We start from the raw sequence: 21,514 nt of genomic DNA on the forward strand, positions 1-21,514 counted from the left end.
AAAGGAAAAATAAAAAAAGTGCAGATATTCTGGCACAGAGATATGTTTTGACTTTCTTTGATAAAATGACATTTTTATTCCCCAAAACTGCCTACATTGACTCCGCGTGCATATAGGGAGAAGGTGGAACAAACAAACCAGCACATGTGACAGCAATAGGTTTTATTCTGGGGACAAATGAAACTTCTTGGTTGACTCAGAACAAGCTTTGCTGCTTTTTTCCTTTTGGGTTGACTTGAAACACTTTTGGACCTGTGCATTTGTTTCTGAAGAAGGAGAAGAGAAATGTTTCTTTGCATGGTTGCACCTGGGACCTGCAGGTCCTGGGGTGGGATGACAGCCCCGGCCTCATGGATCAGAGCTGCCTCCACGTACCTTCTCCCAAGGGAGCTGTGTAGAGCCTCTGTGCTCAGCTTCTGTCCTTGGTCACCTTTTTGCTCTATTGACTCTAGAAAGTGAGTCCCCAACTTAAGCATGTACAGCCGGGGAGGTGGGGACCCTCTGCCCTCGCTGAGGCTGCAGCACCTAGGCTTCCCCTGGCTCCTCCAGGTCCCGCCACCTTGCACAGCACTAAATCCCACATGTGAAACAACTGCAGGTGAAACCCTGGACACCACGCTGTGCCTGAGCCATGGGATAAAGTTCAGAAACTTGCCTTAAACCTCCTTCAAAACCTTGTTAGCAACATGCAAAAAAGCCCTGGTGTCTGAGCACAGCTGGGAAAGAAAAAGAGGTCTGTGGGTGCAAAGGTACCCGAAGAACCAGGGCCCTCTCCCTGCTCAGCCTGGAGAGACCCAACAAGTGAGCTGTGCAGTAGAGGAGAGGATGCTGGAGGGGATGGAGCCCTGTGCCAGGAGCGGGGATGCTGGCAGAGCAGGGATGCTCATGGAGGGGCTTGCCTGCTCGGCCTCCCGTGTCGCTCAGGGGTGAGAGGTGAGGCTGGGCAGAGGGATGGTGTCCCTTCGCCTCCTGTTGCCACCTGCCTCAGATGCCCCCAGCTTGTGAGGAGCCTGCCAAATGCTTTCCATAGAAAAATGGATTATTCTACAGTCAGATTAATGGGCTTTCATTTTGCAAAACATCTGTCACCGTTAGTCCTGGACAGTGAGCGTGAAATTAGTTTTGACTGCAGAAAGGCAACGTCGCTGTGTAATATGTGACTTACATGACAACGGCCCAGGGAGCCAGCTGGGGAGTGGGAATTACCTGTTGAAGGAGATGGGGGAGCAGGGGGTGCCCCGAGCTGGGCCCTGGGAGTGACTGTCCTTGCTGTGCCCATTGCCGCAGTATCGGCGCTCCCGCCCTGCGGGTGGTGGAGCGTGCTGTGAGTGCTGGGGAGGACACTGGGAGCATGAAGATGGTGTAGGGGATCCATCTCTGGTGATGTTTTTGAGCTGGGGTGCTGGCAGGTTGTTGCTGGCACATGCATGAGTGCTGGGAGGCTTGGCACAGGGAGGCTGTGCCGGGGCCCCAAGGTATGGGTCAGAGCACCAGCACAGCCTGCCCGTGTCTGGAGGTGGGGAAATAGCAAAAGTGAGCCAAAGGCCTCTCCGGGTGCACCTTGGCCCATGCAACAAGTTGAACCTGATGTTGAAGATGCAATACTGCCAATGTTTCCAACCCTGGCTCCCCACCCCTTCATTTATTTAACCCCAATGTTTCCAGGCCTGGGGCAGAGGGGCTGGGAAGTGCCCGGTGGAGAAGGCCCTGGGGGTGCTGGCTGACAGCCGGCTGGGCACGAGCCAGCAGCGCCCAGGTGGCCAAGGAGGCCACCAGCCCCCGGGCTTGTGTCAGCCCTGGTGTGGCCAGCAGGAGCCGGGCAGGGATGGGGCCCCTGTGCTCGGCCCTGGGGAGGCCCCACCTCGAATGCTGGGCTCAGGTTTGGGCCCCTCGGGACAAGCAGGGCCTGGAGGGGCTGGAGCGTGTCCAGAGAAGGGCAGCGGGGCTGGGGCAGGGTCTGGAGCACAAGTGTGCTGGGGGGCGGCTGAGGGGGCTGGGGGGGTTTAGCCTGGAGAAGAGGGGGCTGAGGGGAGCCCTTCTCGCTCTCTGCAGCTGCCTGAGAGGGGCTGGAGTGAGGGGGGGCTGGTCTCTGCTCCCAAGTCACCAGTGACAGGACGAGAGGGAACGGCCTCCAGCTGCATCAGGGGAGGTTTAGGTTGGATATTGGGAAAATGTCTTTAATGCCAGAGTGGCCAGGCCCTGGCACAGGCTGCCCAGAGAGGTGGAGGAGTCACCGTCCCTGGGGGTATTTGAGACATGTAGACGTGGCACTTCAGGGCATGGTTTAGGAGGCCTGGGGGTGTTGGGTTGATGGTTGGGCTTGGTGATCCTAGAGGTCTTTTCCAACCTTGATGATTCTATGGTTCTATGATTCTATGTTCCCCTGTTGTCTCTCCTCCTTTCCCAGCTGAGCCTTTCTGGATCCTACAAAGCCGTGGTGGGTCTCAGCTCATGCCCTTGTGTCTTGCAGATGTACATCCAGACCACGACGCTCACCATCTCGGTGAGTCTGAGTGCCTCGGTGTCCCTGGGCATGCTCTACATGCCCAAGGTGTACATCATCCTCTTCCACCCAGAGCAGAACGTCCCCAAGCGCAAGCGGAGCCTCAAGGCTGTGGTGACAGCGGCCACCATGTCCAACAAGTTCTCTCAGAAGGGAGGTTTCCGCCCCAATGGAGAGGCCAAATCAGAGCTCTGCGAAAATCTGGAAACCCAAGGTAATGTGGCTTGGGGAGCTAGTCCTGTTGGGGACTGACACGGTGCTGGGAAGCCCAAAGCCCTGGCTCGCTGGTGGGCTGTAGCTGTGTTGTCCTCCATGGGCGCAAGCAATACCGGCAGCGCTGCTCCTTGGCAAAGGGACTTCTCAGCTCCCTCCTGCCCCATGGCTTGGCCCACCATCCCCCAGGAGCAAGGGCAGCATGGAAAAGGATGCATCTCATGGGCTGTGGGAGCCACACTGCTCCCTACCATGCCCAAAGCCACCCCGAGGTGGGAGGTGTGCTCCAGTTATCTGTGCTCCAGCCGGGGCACGAGCAGGGATTCCTGGCTCTCAGTGAGGGGACAGCATTATCTCCTGTCTGCGGGCAGGGGACGTCCCCCCTTCATTAATTTATGCCCACCCAAGAAATGCCATTTTCCATCACAGCAACCATGTAGCTGAGACAGGACATGTCCTGTCTCCCTCTGATCAGGATTGCTCCTTGCTGCTCCCATCCCTGTGCAGACCAGTTTGCATTATCCCATGGGAAATGCTGCTGGGTGGATGGCAGGAGAAATAACATTGGAGACATGCTCATGCTGCTGCTGGGCAAGGTGCTGGCTGGGGAACATGGAAATCTGCTCAAACATGTGGAGAATAATCCCAATGTCAACCCACCCCGGGTGCCCAGAGCTGCTCCCGGGAAGGCTCTGGTGTGGCTGACGGGGAAAGTGTTTGCTGTCTGCCCGCGGGCTGTTCCCGGGGGCCAGGCTGGAGCTAAGGCTGACGCAGGGATAGAGCCACTGGTCTCCCCTGGGAAGAGAGGCTGGGGACTCTGGAAACATTGGGAAAGTGAGTGCGTGCCTGTTCTGTGTTTGGGTTTCCAAAAACAGAGCCCTGCAGGAGGAAAAAATGGTTGGAGCCAATGCTGCTGGGGTCCTTTGAGAAGTGAATTCCAGTTTGGACTAAACCTGAAGAAAACCCCACAGAGATACAAATGTTCCTCATGCACAAGCAGGGTTTCTGGGTTCCAGTGTCAGTGGGATGGGGACCAACCAGTATTTCCATGGAAAGCCATCCTTGTCTTTGTAGTCTCACGCTTGCTCTCTTTCCAGCCTGAGCTATTTAATATCCCTTGGCATCTCTGTATAACCTCCATATCCACGTCGCTCTGTAATGGCTCTCACTGGCGGCAGCTCTGTACGTGATGTCTCTCTGTAGGCAGTCTCTCTGCATAACTGACCCTTTCATCTGCCTATCTGCATTGCGAAGGGCAGCTACACAGTCACACCCCCCTCGTCACCCATGCTGGAGGGGGCTTTTGCAGCCGCTGTCGCAGATCTGTGTGGTCTGCAGTCCTGTCCCAATGTGGCCGTGGGTAGGGGTCCCTCTGTCACCCCCATTTGGCCTGTGCAAGAGGTGCTCCATGCAAGGCTGGGTCTATTTGCAGGCTCCCCACTGTAAGGGCTCATCGGGAGCATGTCAACCCTGTCCTGGGGAGCCAGACTCCCCATGGCATCTGTGCCACAGGCTGTGGTCCTGTGCATGCGTGACCTTGTCTCCCTCCAGCCCCACATGGCTCCTGGCCAGGGCTCTGCCAGCACAAAGGGCTGATACTCCCTTTGCAGCAGGGCTTGGAGGCCCAGGTGCATTGAGCACCTTGTCTGGGACCTGAACACAAACATTCCCATATGCTCTCTGCTGCGCTGAGCATCCTTCTCCCCCGCGGGACTCGCAGCAGGATCCTCTGAGGATCGTACGTGCCAGGAGAAGGGAGAGCTGAGCCTCCTGTCTGCCGCATCTCCGGCTCTGATGCGTCTCGCATGGGGAATACAGGAGCTCGGTGCTAACGGGGCTGGCAGCGTGTTCCCGAGGTGTGCCAAGGAGGGGAGCTGGGCTCGGCAGCAGTGCTGGGGGTAGAAGGCACGGTGGGGTTGTCAGGCAGGACCAAGGGGCCGTTTTTCACTCTGTCACTGGCGGGTCACGTATCCTTAAATAAACAACAGAATAAATAATTCACAGGGCTTTGATATGGGCAGATTGGCTATGAAAACATTGCAGCTAACAAATAGCTCTGTCAACTCTAATTTCTTATGGCCTATCTAATTGTTATCTGGGAATACCAGTCTGAAATCTGCAGCAAGGTTCATTTGTCAGCAAGGCACCGAGACGGAGGGAGAGCTGCCAGGCGTCCCCTCTGCGCAGTGCTGTGGGGATGGTCTGTGCAGAGGACACGTTCGTGCTGCTCATGGTGTCTTGGGCTTTGCTGCCTGTCCCAGCGCTTGTCTGTGTCCTTGGCTAGAGGGTGTCCGTGTGTCTGCTGAGCCCCATGGTACCTGGGGACCTCATGGTGGGATCTCTGCAAAGCATCGTGCCCAGCCAAAGTGCTGAGACAAGCCAGGATGTTGCAAGCTGCCACTTCCACCTCCTCCTGAGCTGTGGCTGCTGCTAAAAGCATGATGTGCTGCAGCCTCTGAGCCTGAAGGCAGCGATGCAGACCTGCGGAGAGCGGGAGGATTTATTGCTATCTGGTATTTTCCCAGCTCTGGCCCTTGCCGCGGCTCCCCTGGTGTCGTGTGGGATGTGTGGTGGCTTTGTAGCCACTGCTGCCTCCTCTCCTTGTGTGTTTGACCCTGTCCCAGGGGCTGGTGCACCTGGGGAAGCTGGAAGGTGGGAGCAGTGTATGCGCTCTGCTGCTCCAGCACCCGAGCACGGGCACAGAAATCCTTGGTGAGGGACGCAGCTGGGCTGGCCGGCTTTGTGCCACCTGCTGCCAGCACTGGCAGTGCCCTGCTGCTCCACTCCCAGCTGCCATGGAGCAGTGTGCAGGGGTGCGGGGTGCCCAGCTTGGACCCCAAACCGTGCTCTTGCAGGACTGGGGCAAGCTGAGCTTTTGGGAACGTGGAGCACCTGCGGGTTTGTCTGTAAGGAGTTGCTGAGGGAAGTGAACAGGAGCCTGAGAACACATTCCCCGTGGATTGTGTCACGTCCTGGGGTCTCTCTTCAGGACGAACTGCCTCTGGAGAGCCCCCAGGGGCGGCCGTGGAGCTCAGCCCCTCTGCCACGGCTCAGTGCTCTTGCGGGAAATGGCCCTGAGTGCTGGTGCTGGCTGGATCCATGAGCAAATCCCAGTCACGTCCCCACCAGCATCTCCTGGCACGACAGTCAGGTCAGGGTGACGGGACAGGAGCCAGAAAGCAAGGTGGACTTCATTAGTGATACATGTGAGGTTTGTCTCTCTTTCCAGCACTGGCTACCAAACAGACCTACGTCAGCTATAGCAACCATGCGATTTAGCTCCAGCGATCGCAACTGCCTGGCATAGAGGGAGGCTGCGGATGCCACAACGCGGAGGGAGCTGAGTCACATCGCTCGTCGCAGGACGCTGGAGGGGGAACTGGACGGGACGGGGAGGTGGCAGCAGGGGGGGACACGCTCCTGGTGGGGCTGCTGGGCAGAGCTCCCGGGGAAGATGGCGATCAACAGCAGCAAAAAAAGAAAATATATAAAGAAACCATAAAAATAAACCACTGAGCACCGTGACAATGCATGCCTCCCCATGGAGGAAGAGGAACAGTTGAACGGGGGGACGTAGCGTGGGGAAGAGGTGATGGACTTTGGCAAGTCTTTGGGTTTTTTTTTTTTCTGTATCTTGGCAAAAAAAAAGAGACCCAACATTTTCCCTTTTCTGGAATTTGTGAGATTGTTTGTGGTTGTGCAGAACCTTCTGTTTTCTTTCGTTTTTTTTTTTCTATCCTCCATCTTCTTTTGTTCCAGTATTCTTCCATCCCTCTTCACTCTCCCGTATCCTACCAAATTCTATATGTTGCAGAAAGGAAAAATAAAACAAAAATACATAAAATTTAAATAAAAAAGAGACAACAAAATAAAATAAAATAAAACCTAGACTGTGTTCAAGTGCTGATTTCTATAGGTGGTTAATTAATGTATGTGATGACCATATGGATTGAAATATGTCTGCTTTATGTACTGACCAGTCAAAAAACAAAAACACACAAAAAAAAAAAACAAAGTTCAGTGCCTGGATGTTTATGAATTATTCAATGACTGTGTAGAGCATGACCATTTTTATACGAGGAGATTTCTAATAAAAGACCATGGTTTTGCACTCAGCGTTTGCTGTCTCTTGGTGACTGTTCGATCCAGGAGGTGACTTGGTTTTGGCTGATGGGGAAGGTTTTGGGTGGCCAAATGCTCCAGGACACGACAGGGCTTCGCGTCCTTCCTCTCCAGGCCATCCTGCTGCAAATGGGGTCCTTGTGAGGGGATGGGACAGGGAGAGCAGAGCTCGGCATCGCCCTGGCACGGCGCATTCAGGCACATGCTGTAGCCTTGTATGGCCCCGGCGCTCAGGGCTTGGGGCAGAATCTGGGGCAGAAAGGGCTGATTCCTCCTTGCTTGCTCTTCCCCAAGGTGTGGGCTGAGGCTGGAGGGATGGGGCAGAGCTGAAGAGATTTTCTGGGGTTGTTTTTTTTTTCCCCATCAGGGGCAGGGCCAGCTCCACCCTCCCTATCAGGACCAACCTGTGCTAATTAGGGAGTTACCAGCTAACAAAAGCAGCTCTGCCCTTCCTACAGGGAGGGTTTCTTGTCCTGGTTCCAGCCTACACCTTGGGATAGAACTGCCTGGTGTGCAAGGTATGCTCAAAGAGTCTTGGTTTTGCCTGTTTTGGGGAGGTTTGGTGGGTTGGCTGCTGCTGTCTCTGTGCTCTGGGAAAGGCTCTTGGAAATGGGGTGGCTGTGCTTGTTTGCTGCTGGGTAAGGAGAGGATGGTCCAGGCTTGTCTTTCTTCTGGAAAGTAGATGGAAGGTGGGGAAAGGAGGCAGGGGAAGGTGCTGCTGATGCCCCAGAGAGACTGGCTGCCTCCTGCTTTTGGACAGGTGGTTGCTTTCAGTGCCCAGCAAAAGCGCTGGAGCTGGCAGCGGTGTCCTGACCTTGTAGAGGCAGCGAGGGTGCTGGGATGTCTCCCATCCCTTTGCATGTGCTTCTCCCAGCCCAAAGGTGCCTGTATGTTCCCTTCTCTGAGCATGAGTGAAGTTACCACTGTGTTTTACACATTTCTAGACCTACTTGTGTATTAATTACAGCACTGCTCTTGCTCCAGTGGGTTGCCCCGGGTGTGTGACCTGTGCGGGGGAGGCCTTGGTGCTGCTCTGAGCCCCACAGAGGAGCTTCAGCCACTGATCAGTGCCAGAAAGGAAACGCAACTGATCCCTACCAGTACAGAGAGGACAGAGTATGGGCTTGAAGGCAGGAGTTAAAAAAAAAAAAAAAAAGGAAAAAAAATTGATGAAAAGCTTGAAACTTTGATGAGATCATACTCGTCAAAAGAGCTTCTTGAGAGAAAAAACTGCTCCGTTCCCACCACATCCATCACTGTCGGATGGGATGTGAAATGCCGACTGGCTCAGAGGGCTCCCAGAAAACCTGACTTGATGTCTCTGGAGCTGTTTCTAGCTCTGAGATACTGCTCTGCAGCTTTTACAAGGAGCTCTTCACCCCAAACTCTGCCTGATAATGACTGGAAAGGCTGATTCTACCTTAATTACAGCATCCCCCCTCCCTCCCCTTGCAGTTTCTGTGAGGTGGGATGGAGAGAGGTTGTGGCTGGGGACTGCATGCTGCCACCAAGCAGATATTCCAGGCTCATCTGCCTCCTGATGGGCTGGGCAGTTCTGCAGGGCATGGTACAGCCAGCAGAGCTGGATGGGGTGCGGGAAAGAGGAGGCCTGTGGCAGCAAGGTGATCTACCTGGGTTGATGATTCCTACCCAGGCAGGATGCCGAGAGCTGTGCTCATCTAACCACTCTGCTTCAGTAGCTGAATGAACATTGCTCTGTGTCTCTTGTTCTCAAACGTTTCCAACTCTAGATCAGTCAAATCTGGTCAAAAGATTCAGGCCGCTTCCCTAGAAACGCGGCCAGCCCTGGAGCGCGTCCTGCCAGCCGCTCGCGCTGACAAAAGGTGTGCAGGAGTGAGAGTTGTGCTAACGCTGTTGGCAGCCAGCGATGCGCAGCAGCTCCTAAAGCTACTGCTGGGCAGGAGGGTCGGTGGGGTCTGGGCTTCACCGGCTGGGGTGGGGCGTCCTAAAGGGGTGCATTTTCTTGCTTGGTGTTTGGGGAAGAAGTCGCTTGGCTAAACTTGAAACCAAGTAGATTCATGTTCCCCTCTTGCATCAGGCCCTATTTAAACACAATAGCTGCACTGATTTCTTGATGGATCTGGTGGAGTGTTAAATCAAGAGAGTCCTCATGTGGGTACTTATTTTGGTGTAAGTGTGCTTTACAGTGATTCAGTCTTATTCCTTACAGACTTTAGCTTAAATGATATAAAGATGCTCTTAAACAGATATGCAAAATATTTGCACAAATCCAACCTCACTGGTCTCGAAACAGAATTTTAATTGGCCCCATTTTTTTTTTTCTCCGCTAAACCTACACTTACTGGCACCGTTCCTGTGCGCTGCTAAATAGACCCGTATCCTTCCCAGTGCTGGGTGCGTTTCAGCAGCAGATGCAGTGACCTCTGAACATGGTTGGTTAATTTTATACGGCATTTCATGATACAGTGCTGTTTAATTCCAGACACTTATTTGATTATGAAAGCTAATTAAAAGGGAGCAGTCTATAACCAATTGAGATGGATGTAGAGTGACGCGGATCTAGGCAGGCTCTGGTGCTGATATCTGCAGAGAGGTGATAGCTGTGCTGAGGCAGTTGTGGGAGCTGGCTGGTGTCTATCAGGATCAGGTTTCTGCTTTGCCTCATTTTTGAGGACAATTCTGCTGCCTGTGGCTGAGCAGAAAAGCAGACTAGATACTGTGTGATCCGCTGAGGGAATTCCTAGGGTTTTTGTGCTTTGTATATGTTTTTTTCTAAATAAGGCACCTGTCCTGAAATCGGTGCTGCTGTTTTTCCCTCCTCCATACCGCTTAAGAGCACTTGTCTGATTTTTTCCCCTTATTTTTGTGAAGCATTTTTTCAAATTTAAATAGCAATAATTGCCTGAGTTCCCAGAGCGGTTGGCCTGCATGTTTTTCACTTTCTCCAGGAATCTGAGAAGTGGGGGGCGGAAACCTGGGCTGGTGCTTTCTCCCGCCATCTTTGGCCCTAGCTGCCTTTCCTAATCCCCAGCTCCTCTCCTGAGCTCCCTTCTCCAGGGACAAGCAGGAGCTTTTGGGGTCCCTCTGCCCTTTCCACAGCGTGGCAGGGGGCTGTGTGCAGGCTCATCTCCCCAGCCCCATGCAGAGCGGCAGTGGCGTGGAGCCTGTCATTAACTCTCTTCTGTGAGAGGCAAATTACAGACTTTAGCGACACAATTAGGTCAGCTCAATAGGAAATGGACAAACAAAATAATTTCTCAGTGAATTTCTTGCTCTGCCTGCCACCTTGTCCCTTGCTCCTCCCCAGCATTGACTCAGGAAAAATCATTTCCCTGCCACCCGGCTCTGGAGACCTCCTGCTGAAGCCGCAGCAAAGCTCCTCGGTAAGCAAATCTGGAGGAAGGGGATGGAAAGAGCAGGGCTGGAGCAGAACGTGGCTTGTTCCTTACTCCAGAACAGGTCTCCATCCAGCTCCTCACCCACAGGGAGAGCCACAGAGTCCCGTTTGGGCCCCAGGGGAGCTGAGAGCTGCTCAGAGCAAGGTGCGACTTGCATTTAGAGCAGAAGGCAGCAAAGCCTGTGACAGATGTTGCAGTTCGTTACCCAGTGGGGGACCAGCTCTGCAGCAAACAAGCCGAGCTAATCTCTGTGCTAGGAAGCGTTTCCCCCACTGAGACCTGCTGCCAGCTGAAACCTTTGGCCTGGAGCATCAGGATCTTGACCTTAATTTTTCTGGGCTGTGGAAAGCCAGCAAGAAGGATGGAGAGCTGTGATGAGCACATCAGTGCTGCTGAGAAGACGGGGTGATGCCTCTGGTCTCGGGGGGCAGTGGGTGCCCCAGAGGGAGGTGGGAGCAGCCCAGACCTGTGGTTGGGGAAGGACCAGTGGCAGAGTGGAGCTGGACATGCTGACTGCCCAGTTTCCCCTCGGCGAAGCGGTCCCTGTGGCTGGAGCCCGCAGCCGTGGGTGGAGGCGTGTGGTGTGCGTGTGAGGGTCTCTCCCCAGCGCCAACGTTCTCCTGTATGGCCGAGCGCGTCAATGGCAGATTGTGTTGAAATCTCACTTCAGTGGCGAAAGCTGCAATTAGCATTTAATGAAGCTTCTTGCTTTTATTTTTAGGTAACCTCCGATTCCCTGACTGTGTAATTTAGTCCTCCATTGCTTGGAGATAATTAAAGTATGTCACTATAATTTGCTTTTTTAAAAAGCCTGTAATTATGTTTTTATTGAGAATAAAAAAGGGGGGGGAGGGGAAAATGAAAACAATGTTAGGGGAGGAGAAGTCTTTGGATGGGCAGGGGGATTTTTTCCAGCTTGAAGGCTGAGCAGATCTTTCCAGGATGCTGGGTGGACTGGGGACAGAGGAAGGGCTCCTTCTGTATTAGCATGGGTGACAGCAAGGAGCAGTGTTTCAAGTGGAGGTGTGAGAGCTTTAGGTGTCCACGAGTCCTGATCGTGCCTGCACATGGTTTAGCTGCAGCATAACCGTGGTGTGTGCACAGGCTGCACGAAGTACCAACACTGCCTCCTCTGATGCCTTGTTTGTAGTCCTCAGCATCAGTCTCCTTGCAGCGCCCTGGGAGAGGGGGGCACCCCTGCTCCATCCGCACCCCAGCCTTAAGGCTCTGGGGCACCCCAGGGTGGGCTTAGCTGGAGCAGAACAGCTGAGGTCTCATCCCTGCAGCCTCCCACTCCCAAGACCGCCATGCCAAGCGTAGCAAACATCTGTGTGCATGCTGGGTCTTTGTGTTTCAATTGCAGGCATCTGGTCTCTGCCACAAAACATGCTTTGCTGATGCAGGGCTACGTAGCTCACGTTGTGTGTCCTCCCTGCACAACAATAAATTAATGGGGAGGAATTAAATGTATCTTCCCAGGCCTGGCAGGTCTGTGCAGCCTTTGGGGGATGCTCCTTGCAACTTGGGCTGTATTTGCATCTGTAAATGCTGCTGCTGGATGTCAAACAACTTGTGTCCCTCCAAATCCCCCCGGCAGTGTCTAACACTGAACATGCCAGCTAGAGCGGCTTGCCTTGCTCCAGCCCGTGTAACGCCGCGTGGCCCTGGGCCAAGCGTTGCTCCTGGGCAGCCCAGTGAAGCTGCTTCCTTGCAATCTGGTCTAAAATGAGATTGTGGCCATCGCAGGAGGAACTGCTCACCTACAATTCGCAGCCTGGAAACTGGCTGTTAGAGGGAAGTTGAATAACGAATAAATTCAAGATAATTGATTGGCCTGTGGCCAGTTCACAGCCAGAGAGAGCTGAAATGAGTTGGATTGTTGGCTTTTTCTTTAAGTTATTCTCACTCAAAAACTTGAGCGCTGAGAGGTTACATTTAGTTTAGAATATATTTAATTCATTAAAACGTTGATCTTCTCTGCTGCAGAGTTCAGATCTGATCCCAGGCTTTATTTCTTATCTAAATGCAAAGGTTTCTTGCCAGAAATACAAAGCAGAAAAAGAATCTCTGTGCTTAGGAAAAGTGACGTGATGAAGGGAGCGTTGACTAGACTGTGTTCCAGTACTGGGAACCTACTGCAACTTGAACTGATGTCCTCGCTGGCACGTATCCAGTGTTATTCTTGCCCATACTGGGATGCCGTCTTTAGGGGCTCTCGCCCAGTCCCACAGTGTTCAATGTGTCCTAGTGCTGCAAGCAGCACCCCGGGGTCCCTGCAGCCAGCCCCTAATTCAGGGTGCTTGTACGCTGCGATGCTGTGAAATTTGGTGCAATCCCCTGCAAAGCTTCTCTTTTGGAGCCATCTGCTCCTTATGGAGATGGAGTCAAAGTGACTCATGACAGTCTCTTTCATAGAGCAGTATCAGGTCAGGGACTTATGTTCAAGTGTGTCCTCGGGCTGTGCATCCACCCCCAAGATACCTGCTCTCCAGGTGTCTGAATTGAATGGCACTGTGAGTAGGATCAGTCCCCTGCTACGCTTGCAGCGTGTTCACGTTCCTCCTCACTGTGCAGAAATCCCCCTCCCGAGCCGGGTGTCACACCACCTTCCTTGCAGAGCCTTTGTTATCTGCTGGGGATAACAAAGGGAAGGAACAGTACTTAAAACCCAATAAAACCCACACACCATCATCAGCTTTTGTACTGGTTGCTATGGGAACCCCATACATGTACCGGAAACACTGGAGTATGCAAATGAGCTTCTTAATTAGTTCTCCTCTGTCTTTCATGCTCCTGGTGCAGCAATTTGATCATTAGATGAACATGCCACTTAATTATCAGCAGCTTAACCAAACACAAGCTGGGGTGACCTTTGGGGAGGGCAGGGTGTCTTGGGAGCTGGCTGGCGGCGGAGGGAAGAGGGAGCCAGCAGCTGCACGGAGCTGGGAGTCTTCTCTAGCAGCTTTCGTACTGGCAGGAGCTGCTGGTATGGTTTCTGTTGCCTTTGGAAAGGAGCAGCAAGCGAGGGTGGGTCTGTGTTTCCAGACTGCCCCAGCCATCCTGGAGAGGGCTGTCCAGTTGCTGGGGGCTCAGCAGCGTGGTCGCATGTGCAGCGGGCTGAGTTTGGGCTGAGATCGTGAGCTTCAGCAGAAGGACCAAGCTCCTTGTCTTGCTGTAGGACAGCGGTGGAGTGGAGGGCTGGCTGGAAAACCCAGTCCCTGAGCCCCTCTGAGCCATGGGGCAGGTTGCAGTGTTACCCTGGCTCTGCTGGCCTCGGGGACGGGGGTTGGGCTTGCTGCCTCCAGCCCAGCGTGCCAGTTTTGCAGAGCCAGATGCCAGCCGGGTGCATGTGTGAGCTCTTGCTGTAAATGCTATGAGTTTTTCACCAAACAAGCTTCATTAATCGTCTAATAACCGGATTAATTAAGGACACTGAAAGTAAACAGCAAGAATGTAATTTGCCTCTGATTGCCATGTAATTGCTGGAGTATGGTCCTATTTGCATATGCAGAAAGTGTTGTTGACAGAAGCACTAGGACCAAGAATAACAATTTATGGAGGGCAAATGTGCCCTTGGGGTGTCCGGACCCCTGCAGCCATACTCTTTGCTGCCTTTGGTGCTGCCAGCATGTGTTTTTTTTTCTCTGTGGTTCTCTGACTTCTTCCCAATTAGCCAACTCTCTTGCTATTTGTGGAGCTTGCCAAGCTATTTGTCTAGGCAAACATTGATGCTCCAAATAGACTGGCAGATCAGCTTGGGAACACTCTCCTGTGTCCTGCAAGACAGCAAAAATAGCTGAGAAGAAGCCTCTCTTTCTCCCACGGCTGTCCTGCTAAGGGTTAGGACAGACAGTTCCCGCTTTGACCCTGCTGGCTTGGGGGTTTTGTTTGTGCTTGGAAGAACTTGTCCTCGCAAGTCCCAGAGAGCTTCCAGCTCCCCAAGAGAAGACAGAGACCAAGAGGTGAACTGGGGGCATGCAGAGAGGAAAGCAGATGCTGTGAGGTTTGGAGGCAGAGCCAGTAACTGAATACCAGACTCTGAGTCCCACACCATCTTGTGTCTCTCATGTCCTCCACCCCTCATCAGCTGGTCTCTTTTTGCAGCACTTCTCTCTTTCCCCACAAATGCAGACATCTGGATGGTGACTAATCCTCCAACTCTCTGCCTCCCATTAGCCCTGGGTGGGCTTTCTTCTTGTGTTTGACCTTGTCAACACTAGATCTGGGCTGCTTGAGGAATGGGAGTATGTAGTGCTCTGTGAAGATGGCTACGTACTCCCTCCCTGCATAGATGCACTTGCCCAAAGGGGAGAATTCGGAGGACTAATTCCATCTTGGAAAGCCCTAGGGTCATATTTTTCTCTCTCACTGACAGACATGACTTGGTGGATGCCTGCAATGTGGAGGGATGTGGCCTTTCAGGAGCAGCCTACAACATCTACGGCAGGTGTGATTTTGAAGCATATCCATTCTTTTTTCTCATGGGGGTGATGAAGTCTGTATGCCTCAGCTATTTCAGCTTGTTCTTCATGTGTAGATGGACTTGGATTAAATCACTGTGCATTGTTTGATTGAGAAAGGCACCTGCTGCTCACTTGTGTGTCTTCACACTCAAGCAGGATAAGAAATGGCAAATATGATCCATTGAGCAATTGTTTTGGAAGAGAGCTTGCTGGTAAAATGGATGGGGACTGGTTTGTCAGCAGAACACTGGCGACAAATATCTGTGAAGGAAAATGGGGACTTGGGACCCCCCTACCTGTCTGTGGGCACCTTTCCCATCAACTGTTTGTTTCCTTGCAGTGTCTGAAGGTTCTGGGCCAATTTCCCATGGCTTTAAGTGCCATACCTGTCCCAAACAGCTGCCAAACTCCATTCATCACAGACAGTGTTTTGTTTTCCTCTTCTGGAAACTTGAAACGTTTAGAAAGAAACCAAGTTTTCACTTGAAATTCAGTGGGGAGAGGGATAGAAGGAAGGTAGCCTTCTGTTTATTTTGCACTGCCTTTCTGTAAGTTGGTATAAACAACCTGTCATCATACCTCCAGTGAAGCAGTTGAGCAGGCTCCCCAGGTGTCTGCCTTTGGTTCCTTGCCATGCAAGGTCTTGTTAGAGGTGGTGTTTGTTTCTGGTTAGCCATGGACTCCCTATAAGCTTGAAGAGCAAGACAGGGAAATAGCAACAATTGTGATTAGGGCTTTATTTTGAACTTCCAAAATCTCTATTTCCTGCAGCGAACAACATCCTAGAGTGGCTCGAGGCTGTACCCCACTAATGTTTCACAGTGAAATTTTCAAAGCGATAAACAAGGGAGGCAATCAGCCCCTCCTGAGTATCAAGGGGATGTGGGTGGTGATGCCTGCTGTGCCTTTGAGACCTCTCCCATTGACAGCGTGTTTTCTTCAGGATTTGAGGCCAATATGAGTGTTCTGCCACTGCTGTTACCTGCTTTAAGCTGTACCTGAATGCCTTCAGACCTTCCCTACAACAACCTGGGCTTCCTTCTGGAGTTGCACTATCACTGCCTCGGTCTAGGGTAAGCCAGTGCCTCTCAGTTTTGAAAGCAAGCCTTGGCTCCCTCTGTGTGTTCGCTCCCTGAGATCAAGTATTTAGTCGGTCTTGAAACTTGTGAACACGAGTCAGTCATTAAGGCTTAACATTGTTCTCGCAGGTGCCTCTTTCCCATGCCACCATCCCTCCTTTCCTTGTGCATTAGAGTAGGTGTCAGGGATCAGCAAGAACTTGACCTTGAATAAATGTTGGTGAACCCAAAAGGATGGAGGTGTAGGCCTATTACCGTGTCCTGGCTTGAGTGATCTTTGGCTTTGAGGATACTGAGATTCTGATTTGATTCCCATGTGCCCTTGGCATGGGCAATTCATCTTCCCCTGATCTCATGCTTTGAAATCTCTCTCTTTCCAAGTATTCTAGTGCTGTTTTTCAAGGCTGGTGGGGAAGCTGCCTCTGGTCTGATTGTCAGTGCTACTGCTTTTCTATTATTTTTTTCAGATGCCTTGTGTTTTTTGGGGAAAATAAAATTTCAAACCCTGCTTTGTGATTTTTTCTCTCCTCTGTAATTAGATGTAGGAGTGATCAAAATATGTTGTATTGCACTGTAAGCTTCTCCAGGCAGATGTTTCATCACTGGAGGAGAGGTGACTTCATCCTTTACATTTGGGGGAAAATTAAGAGAGGGAAAAAGGTGAAGGAAAATGCTGAATTTCCTGTTGTGTGGATACATGTCGCTATGCTTCAGGGGAGGGATGTGTGAGAGAAGAACCAGGGCCAGGACAGAGAGGGATGGCAGAATTTTTTTATTCTGCTGGCATTCGGATCTTGAGAAATGCACCTGTTGGTACTTATTTTGCTGCAAAAACTGGGGGCAGTGGTGTGACCCACCTTGCTGCTTCCCTGCAGCCTCCCTTGGAGAAAGGTTTTTAGCACAAGGTAGGCTATTTGTTCCCATTTTGACTTTCTGGGGTGCACAGAGCCCTTCAGTTGCTGCCACAGCTCTTTTATATAAGAGCTTTCACAGTAGCTGGAGAGGTTGCAAAGGTGGTATAAAGTCCGCTTTCTGTCCTTTGGCATCTGGAACTCTTTGGTGCATGGTGCTTTGTACTGACGGTAAGAATGGATTAATTCCCCAAATATTAGCAGTAGAGGAAGGTGGGGCAGAGGAGATGTGAAAAAGCCTGTAAATGGCCCTTTTGTTCAGTGATGCCAGCACCAAATAGCACCAGCTTTGGAGCAGAGTCTTGGGTTTGGCTGGGGAGAGGGTGAGCGCAGGGAAAAAAAGTCTCCTGTGCTGGGAACATCAAGCACAATTCCTCAAGCTCAGCTCAGTAAGAGAGCCATCAAAAGTAAAAATGACAGCAATTCTGCAGTCAATATAATGTGGCTGCAGGTTAAATAAATAATGCTTGAATGATAATAATTGCAAAATGATACTATTTCATCCGCCACAAACATGTGGTTAAGCTCTCATTAGCTGAGACTACGAGCTTTGCAGGAAGCATAGACTCTTTGAAAGCAGATCTCTTTGGATTACGCCGCTATAGAAATTCCTGGACTGCTTTTGCAAGTGTTTAATAATGCCTGTAAGTTTGCTCATGGGATTGAGAGGACTGTTGGAAAGGCCAGCACTCCAAAGTGAAGCTGGATTTTTATTTATTTACTTGAGGTCTGCTTTTTTAGATTCTCAGGGCTTCTGAAAAACAGAGTTTAAAATTAATGGACTATATTATAGTGCTTGAGCTCCATAGAGGAGGGAAAAAAAAAAGGTAGATATTTTTAAGTGGTTTTTACATATAGATTTTTTTTTTTTTAACTTATAGATATGTGTATACAGCCAAATCCAGCCGCATCTAGTGTAGTTTTGTCCGAACTTCAAGTTTTAGCAAAAAACTAGCTCTGTCCTGTCCTGCCACCTCCTAGTCCCTGTGAAGCCATCCTGGAGCAACGCTGTCTGTGCCCCCAGGAACAGTGCTCAACCCCAAACTGGGGAAACTGGTGTGCTCAGCACCTCGCCAGACAGAGCTAATTTCAGACTTGGCTACAATATTGATCCTCGCTTAACATAGTAATGAGAATCTGCTTCCCTAATCAGTGAGGGAAAAATCTTATTTTCCAGCTGCTAGAAGGAAATGAGCTCTTTTTGAATCATGTTGGATGTGGGGTGGTACAGAGGTGGGTGTTGCTGGCTTGGCTTCACTTTGGTCTTCTCTGTGTGGACAGGAGCCTGTTGTGATCGCTTGGGTCATATGTCCTTCTTGTCTTGTCTTCTCTCATACACCCTGATGTTTGGGGAGACCCTCCATCTTGCTCATCCTGAAGGCCAGCTTGGGGTTTTTATGATGAAACCCATCATTCATATTGATGTCTTTGAATTCCCCAGGGCAGGTGATGGCTTTCCAGCCCTGTTGTGTTGCAGAGACGTGTGGCAGTCTCCATGCCAGCTCCTCAAAGCCCAGCCTTGCACCTCATCTTCCTCATCCAAAGCATTATTGAGGGGGGGAAAAAGCCTTATTTCCCCTCCATTCCTGGTTTGGGCCTCCTGAAATACGGGTGAGTGGCCTCTCTTCCCCTCTGTGGCTCTCCCTGGGCCAGGCGCCTCACCGGACCGTCTGGCTGACGGCAAATTGTTTTTTGATGGCTGACTCGGTATAACTGAACTCAATTTGCCTTTCAAAAGCAGCTAATAGTCGCATTAAAAAATCCATTTTCACTTGTGATTGAATTTGACGGCGGCTCAATCAATAAGCGCATGGAGTGTTTCACACGCTGTACCGAGCGGACGTTACCACGGTAACAGTGTAAGTGAGCACGGCCCGGTGAATCTCCCCTCGAACGGGTGTCACCCAGCCCTGTCCCCCAGCCCTGGCACCCCGCCAGGGGCTGCCCCAGGCAGGCGCCATGGTGGGAAGGGAGGCCCTCCTGGTCCTTGCAGCAGTGATGCCAGCCAAAATTTTCTCCATTTTCCCTTTCTTTGCCACTGCAGAGGGGGACAAGTGCTTTGTTGGTGGCTGGACATGGCCAGCCTGACAGGGACCGGCTGTGGCACCATGGCCAGGCCTCATGGGGGGGGCGGCCATTTTGTGGTGGTGCTGCCACTGAGGGAACGGTGGGCTGGCATGGTGTGCGGAGTGGGGCCTGGCCGCTGCACCTTTCCTTCCCAAATGTCTCATATCTGGGGAAGAAAGCAGGAGGAGAGTGTCCAGAGTGGCTCTGGGGCAGCATATGAGGGCAGCAGGGCAGGGAATGGAGCTGGGTGTGAGCCGTCCTGAGGGGACGGTTTTTCTGTGGGGGGAAGATAATGAAGTGAGGAAATGAATCTTTTTTTTTTTCTTTTAATAGGGTTCATCCGCATTTGATGAAAAACGAACGTGGCACTTTGCTTCATGACAGTCAGAGTGTTTCCTTTCAGCTATTGTTTGCGTTCCTCCTATTGTATTATAAAATGAAAATGAAATGGTTCAGTCAGGAGTTTTGCAACCGTGAGGTGTGTTTTTCTTTATTTTTCCTTTTTTATTTTCCCTTTTTCTTTCCAAAGCAGTTTCCTGGGGGATTTTAATTGGAAACTTTCCCTCTGCATGCTTCGCAGCAGCCCAGCTTCTTGCTGTCTATGCAGGGAAGCCTACCTGCACGCTGACGCTGCAGCCATTTTACTAGTGTGGAGCAGGGGAGCCCACCCGCGTGGTACCACCTGCAGCGGCTGCCTGGCCTGTCTTCACTGCTTTCCTTCAGCCCAAAGGGGGTCTGCATCATGAAATGAATAAGCTGCTTTACAACATATTGGTGTTTTCTCTGCAGGGAGTTTGCCTGAGGCTCCAGGATGCCGTTAGTTGCCTTATGTTGCATCTCTAAAGCACATGCAAACAACGCAATCCTGTCTTTGAGCTCATTTCCATAGATTGATCTGCACTAGAGGAAGAAAAAAAAAGTCTGTACTGAGTTTGAACTAAAAGAGGAGGAAAGCCAGGTGCCCTGGGCTTAACTTGAGCTGGTAACTGAGTTCACCCCTGCTGAGGACTGAATGGGGTTGAACTTTTGCTGCCCACCTGAGTTAAATCAGAGTCCTTTGCCTCCCCAGATTGCTTTTCTGGCCATCCCTGCTGCTGCACCAGGCTCGGATGGTTTCTCAGGGCTGGCCTGGGCCACGGAGGGCTCTTGGCCCTGCCTGCCACAGCACTGCATTTCTCGCCTTTCTTTGGGGTGTGCGCCGCGTCCCGTGGGGACCTGCAGAGCTGGAGGTCAGGATGTGGGGCTGGCGCGGTGTCAGCTCAGCCTCGTGTCTCCTCTCCTGACATGCTGGAGGTTGTGGCACTCTTGCTGAAGAAGGCAGGAGACTGTCCAAGTTTCTAGTCTTTTGCCGAAGGCCTCTCGGCTCCTCGCAGGGGCAAGAAGCCATTTCCATTAATTTCACAGGCTGTTTCCACCACATCTGTGTTTGCTGCTGCTGGTGGCTGAGGATGATTCTCTCTTCCCACGTTTGCAAGAAGAAACAAAACCTCTAACAATGGTGCCTGAGCAATCTGCAGATCTCTGGAGACAGCCTGGAGGGTCAGGGCTTTGTTTCCTGACAGGTACAGGGCTCCCCTAAACTGTAATTTCATTGTCACCAGGAGCTGACATCTCTTTATTTTACATACTGGAAGGAACTGGCAACAGGGCTGGTTTCAGTGTGCGGAGGGGAGCTGCAGTCTCTTCCGCCTGAGTGAGCACAGCTCTGCTGCACGGAGGAGCCGATCTAGATGCGACAGGCTGGGCTTTGCTCCCTGCCTGGTGCCCTGTGGGCAATGGAGGGACCCGGTCCCACTTCTGGCTCCTCTGCTCAGTGGCCTGAGCCGAAGTGCTGAGCCCCAGTTTTGTCCCCCATTTTCCCCTCCTAGGACAAAGAGTCTCCCCTTGTGCCTGCACCTCCCCAAAACCAGGTGATGGTACTTCAGGGAAATCAGAAGAGGTTCAGGGGTGATGGACTCCTTGTCTACATTTGCTCTGTGCAAGTGGGGATTCTGGCTTCTCTCCTGGGGTGCACAGGGTAGCACCTGTGTGGCTCCCTGGATTGTGCCCGCTCACAGTATTGATGGGCTGCCTGACCTTTTTGATGGTAATTGGAAATCTTTCAAAGGCACTCTGTTCTCCCTGTGAAAAGCCAAACTGAATGGACTGGTGACTGCACTGGCAAGATGTGTGTGGGGCTCCTGCACTGCCACTGTCTGCACAGACCTCTCGAGGAGATAAAGCAGCCACCTGACCCAGAGGAAACTGTGCCTGTGTCTGTCTGAGCTCTTTGCTTTCAAAGCTGTGCCGGTCCCTGTTAGAGAGCTCAGAGTGAAATGGTTTCTCAGTGTTACTTTTTCCCAGATAGAAAGCTGCCGAGGTGTAATAAGCTGAGGGGAAGGCGATAAGCTATTCGGTCAGCTTCGCATGCTGCAGCAGCACATGTGGTGTCATTAGCTTTTGGAAGCTGTATCTCATGTGAAAGTCACTTGGGAATGAATCAGCCGCTGGTGCGGCTCCTGTGGGGAGATGGCTGTTGCATCTTGGCTTGTCTGGGCTTGGGAGCAGGGAGAACATTTGAATTGCCACTGCAGCTAGACCCCCTCTGCATGGCCAGGGACCCTCAGTGCTAAACACTGTACCTAAAGCTGGGGATAGTCTTTATCCCAGAGATGATGAAACAGAGGAGAAATGATCCCTTAGAGGAAATGAGGTACCAAGATTAAATGATTTGCTTGAGCTGTGTAGAAGATATAACAACGCTTGGGTGGCATGCTTGCGGCAGTGATGGGAACTC

At 51.8% G+C, this 21,514-nt stretch overlaps 1 protein-coding gene across 1 annotated transcript in view; it reads left to right on the forward strand.

Moving 5' to 3' along the window:
• GRM4 (glutamate metabotropic receptor 4) overlaps positions 1-6,832 on the forward strand; it is a 55,041-nt gene extending 48,209 nt beyond the window's left edge. The window contains exons 10-11 of the mRNA XM_075115567.1: positions 2,471-2,717; positions 5,946-6,832. Coding sequence (XP_074971668.1) covers positions 2,471-2,717; positions 5,946-5,995 — 297 coding nt within the window. The 3' untranslated portion in view covers positions 5,996-6,832. The remainder of the gene's footprint in view (positions 1-2,470; positions 2,718-5,945) is intronic.
• The last annotated feature ends 14,682 nt before the right edge of the window (positions 6,833-21,514 follow it).

This window comes from Phalacrocorax aristotelis, chromosome 21 (genome assembly GCF_949628215.1).
Source record: "Phalacrocorax aristotelis chromosome 21, bGulAri2.1, whole genome shotgun sequence".
NCBI lineage: Eukaryota > Metazoa > Chordata > Aves > Suliformes > Phalacrocoracidae > Phalacrocorax > Phalacrocorax aristotelis.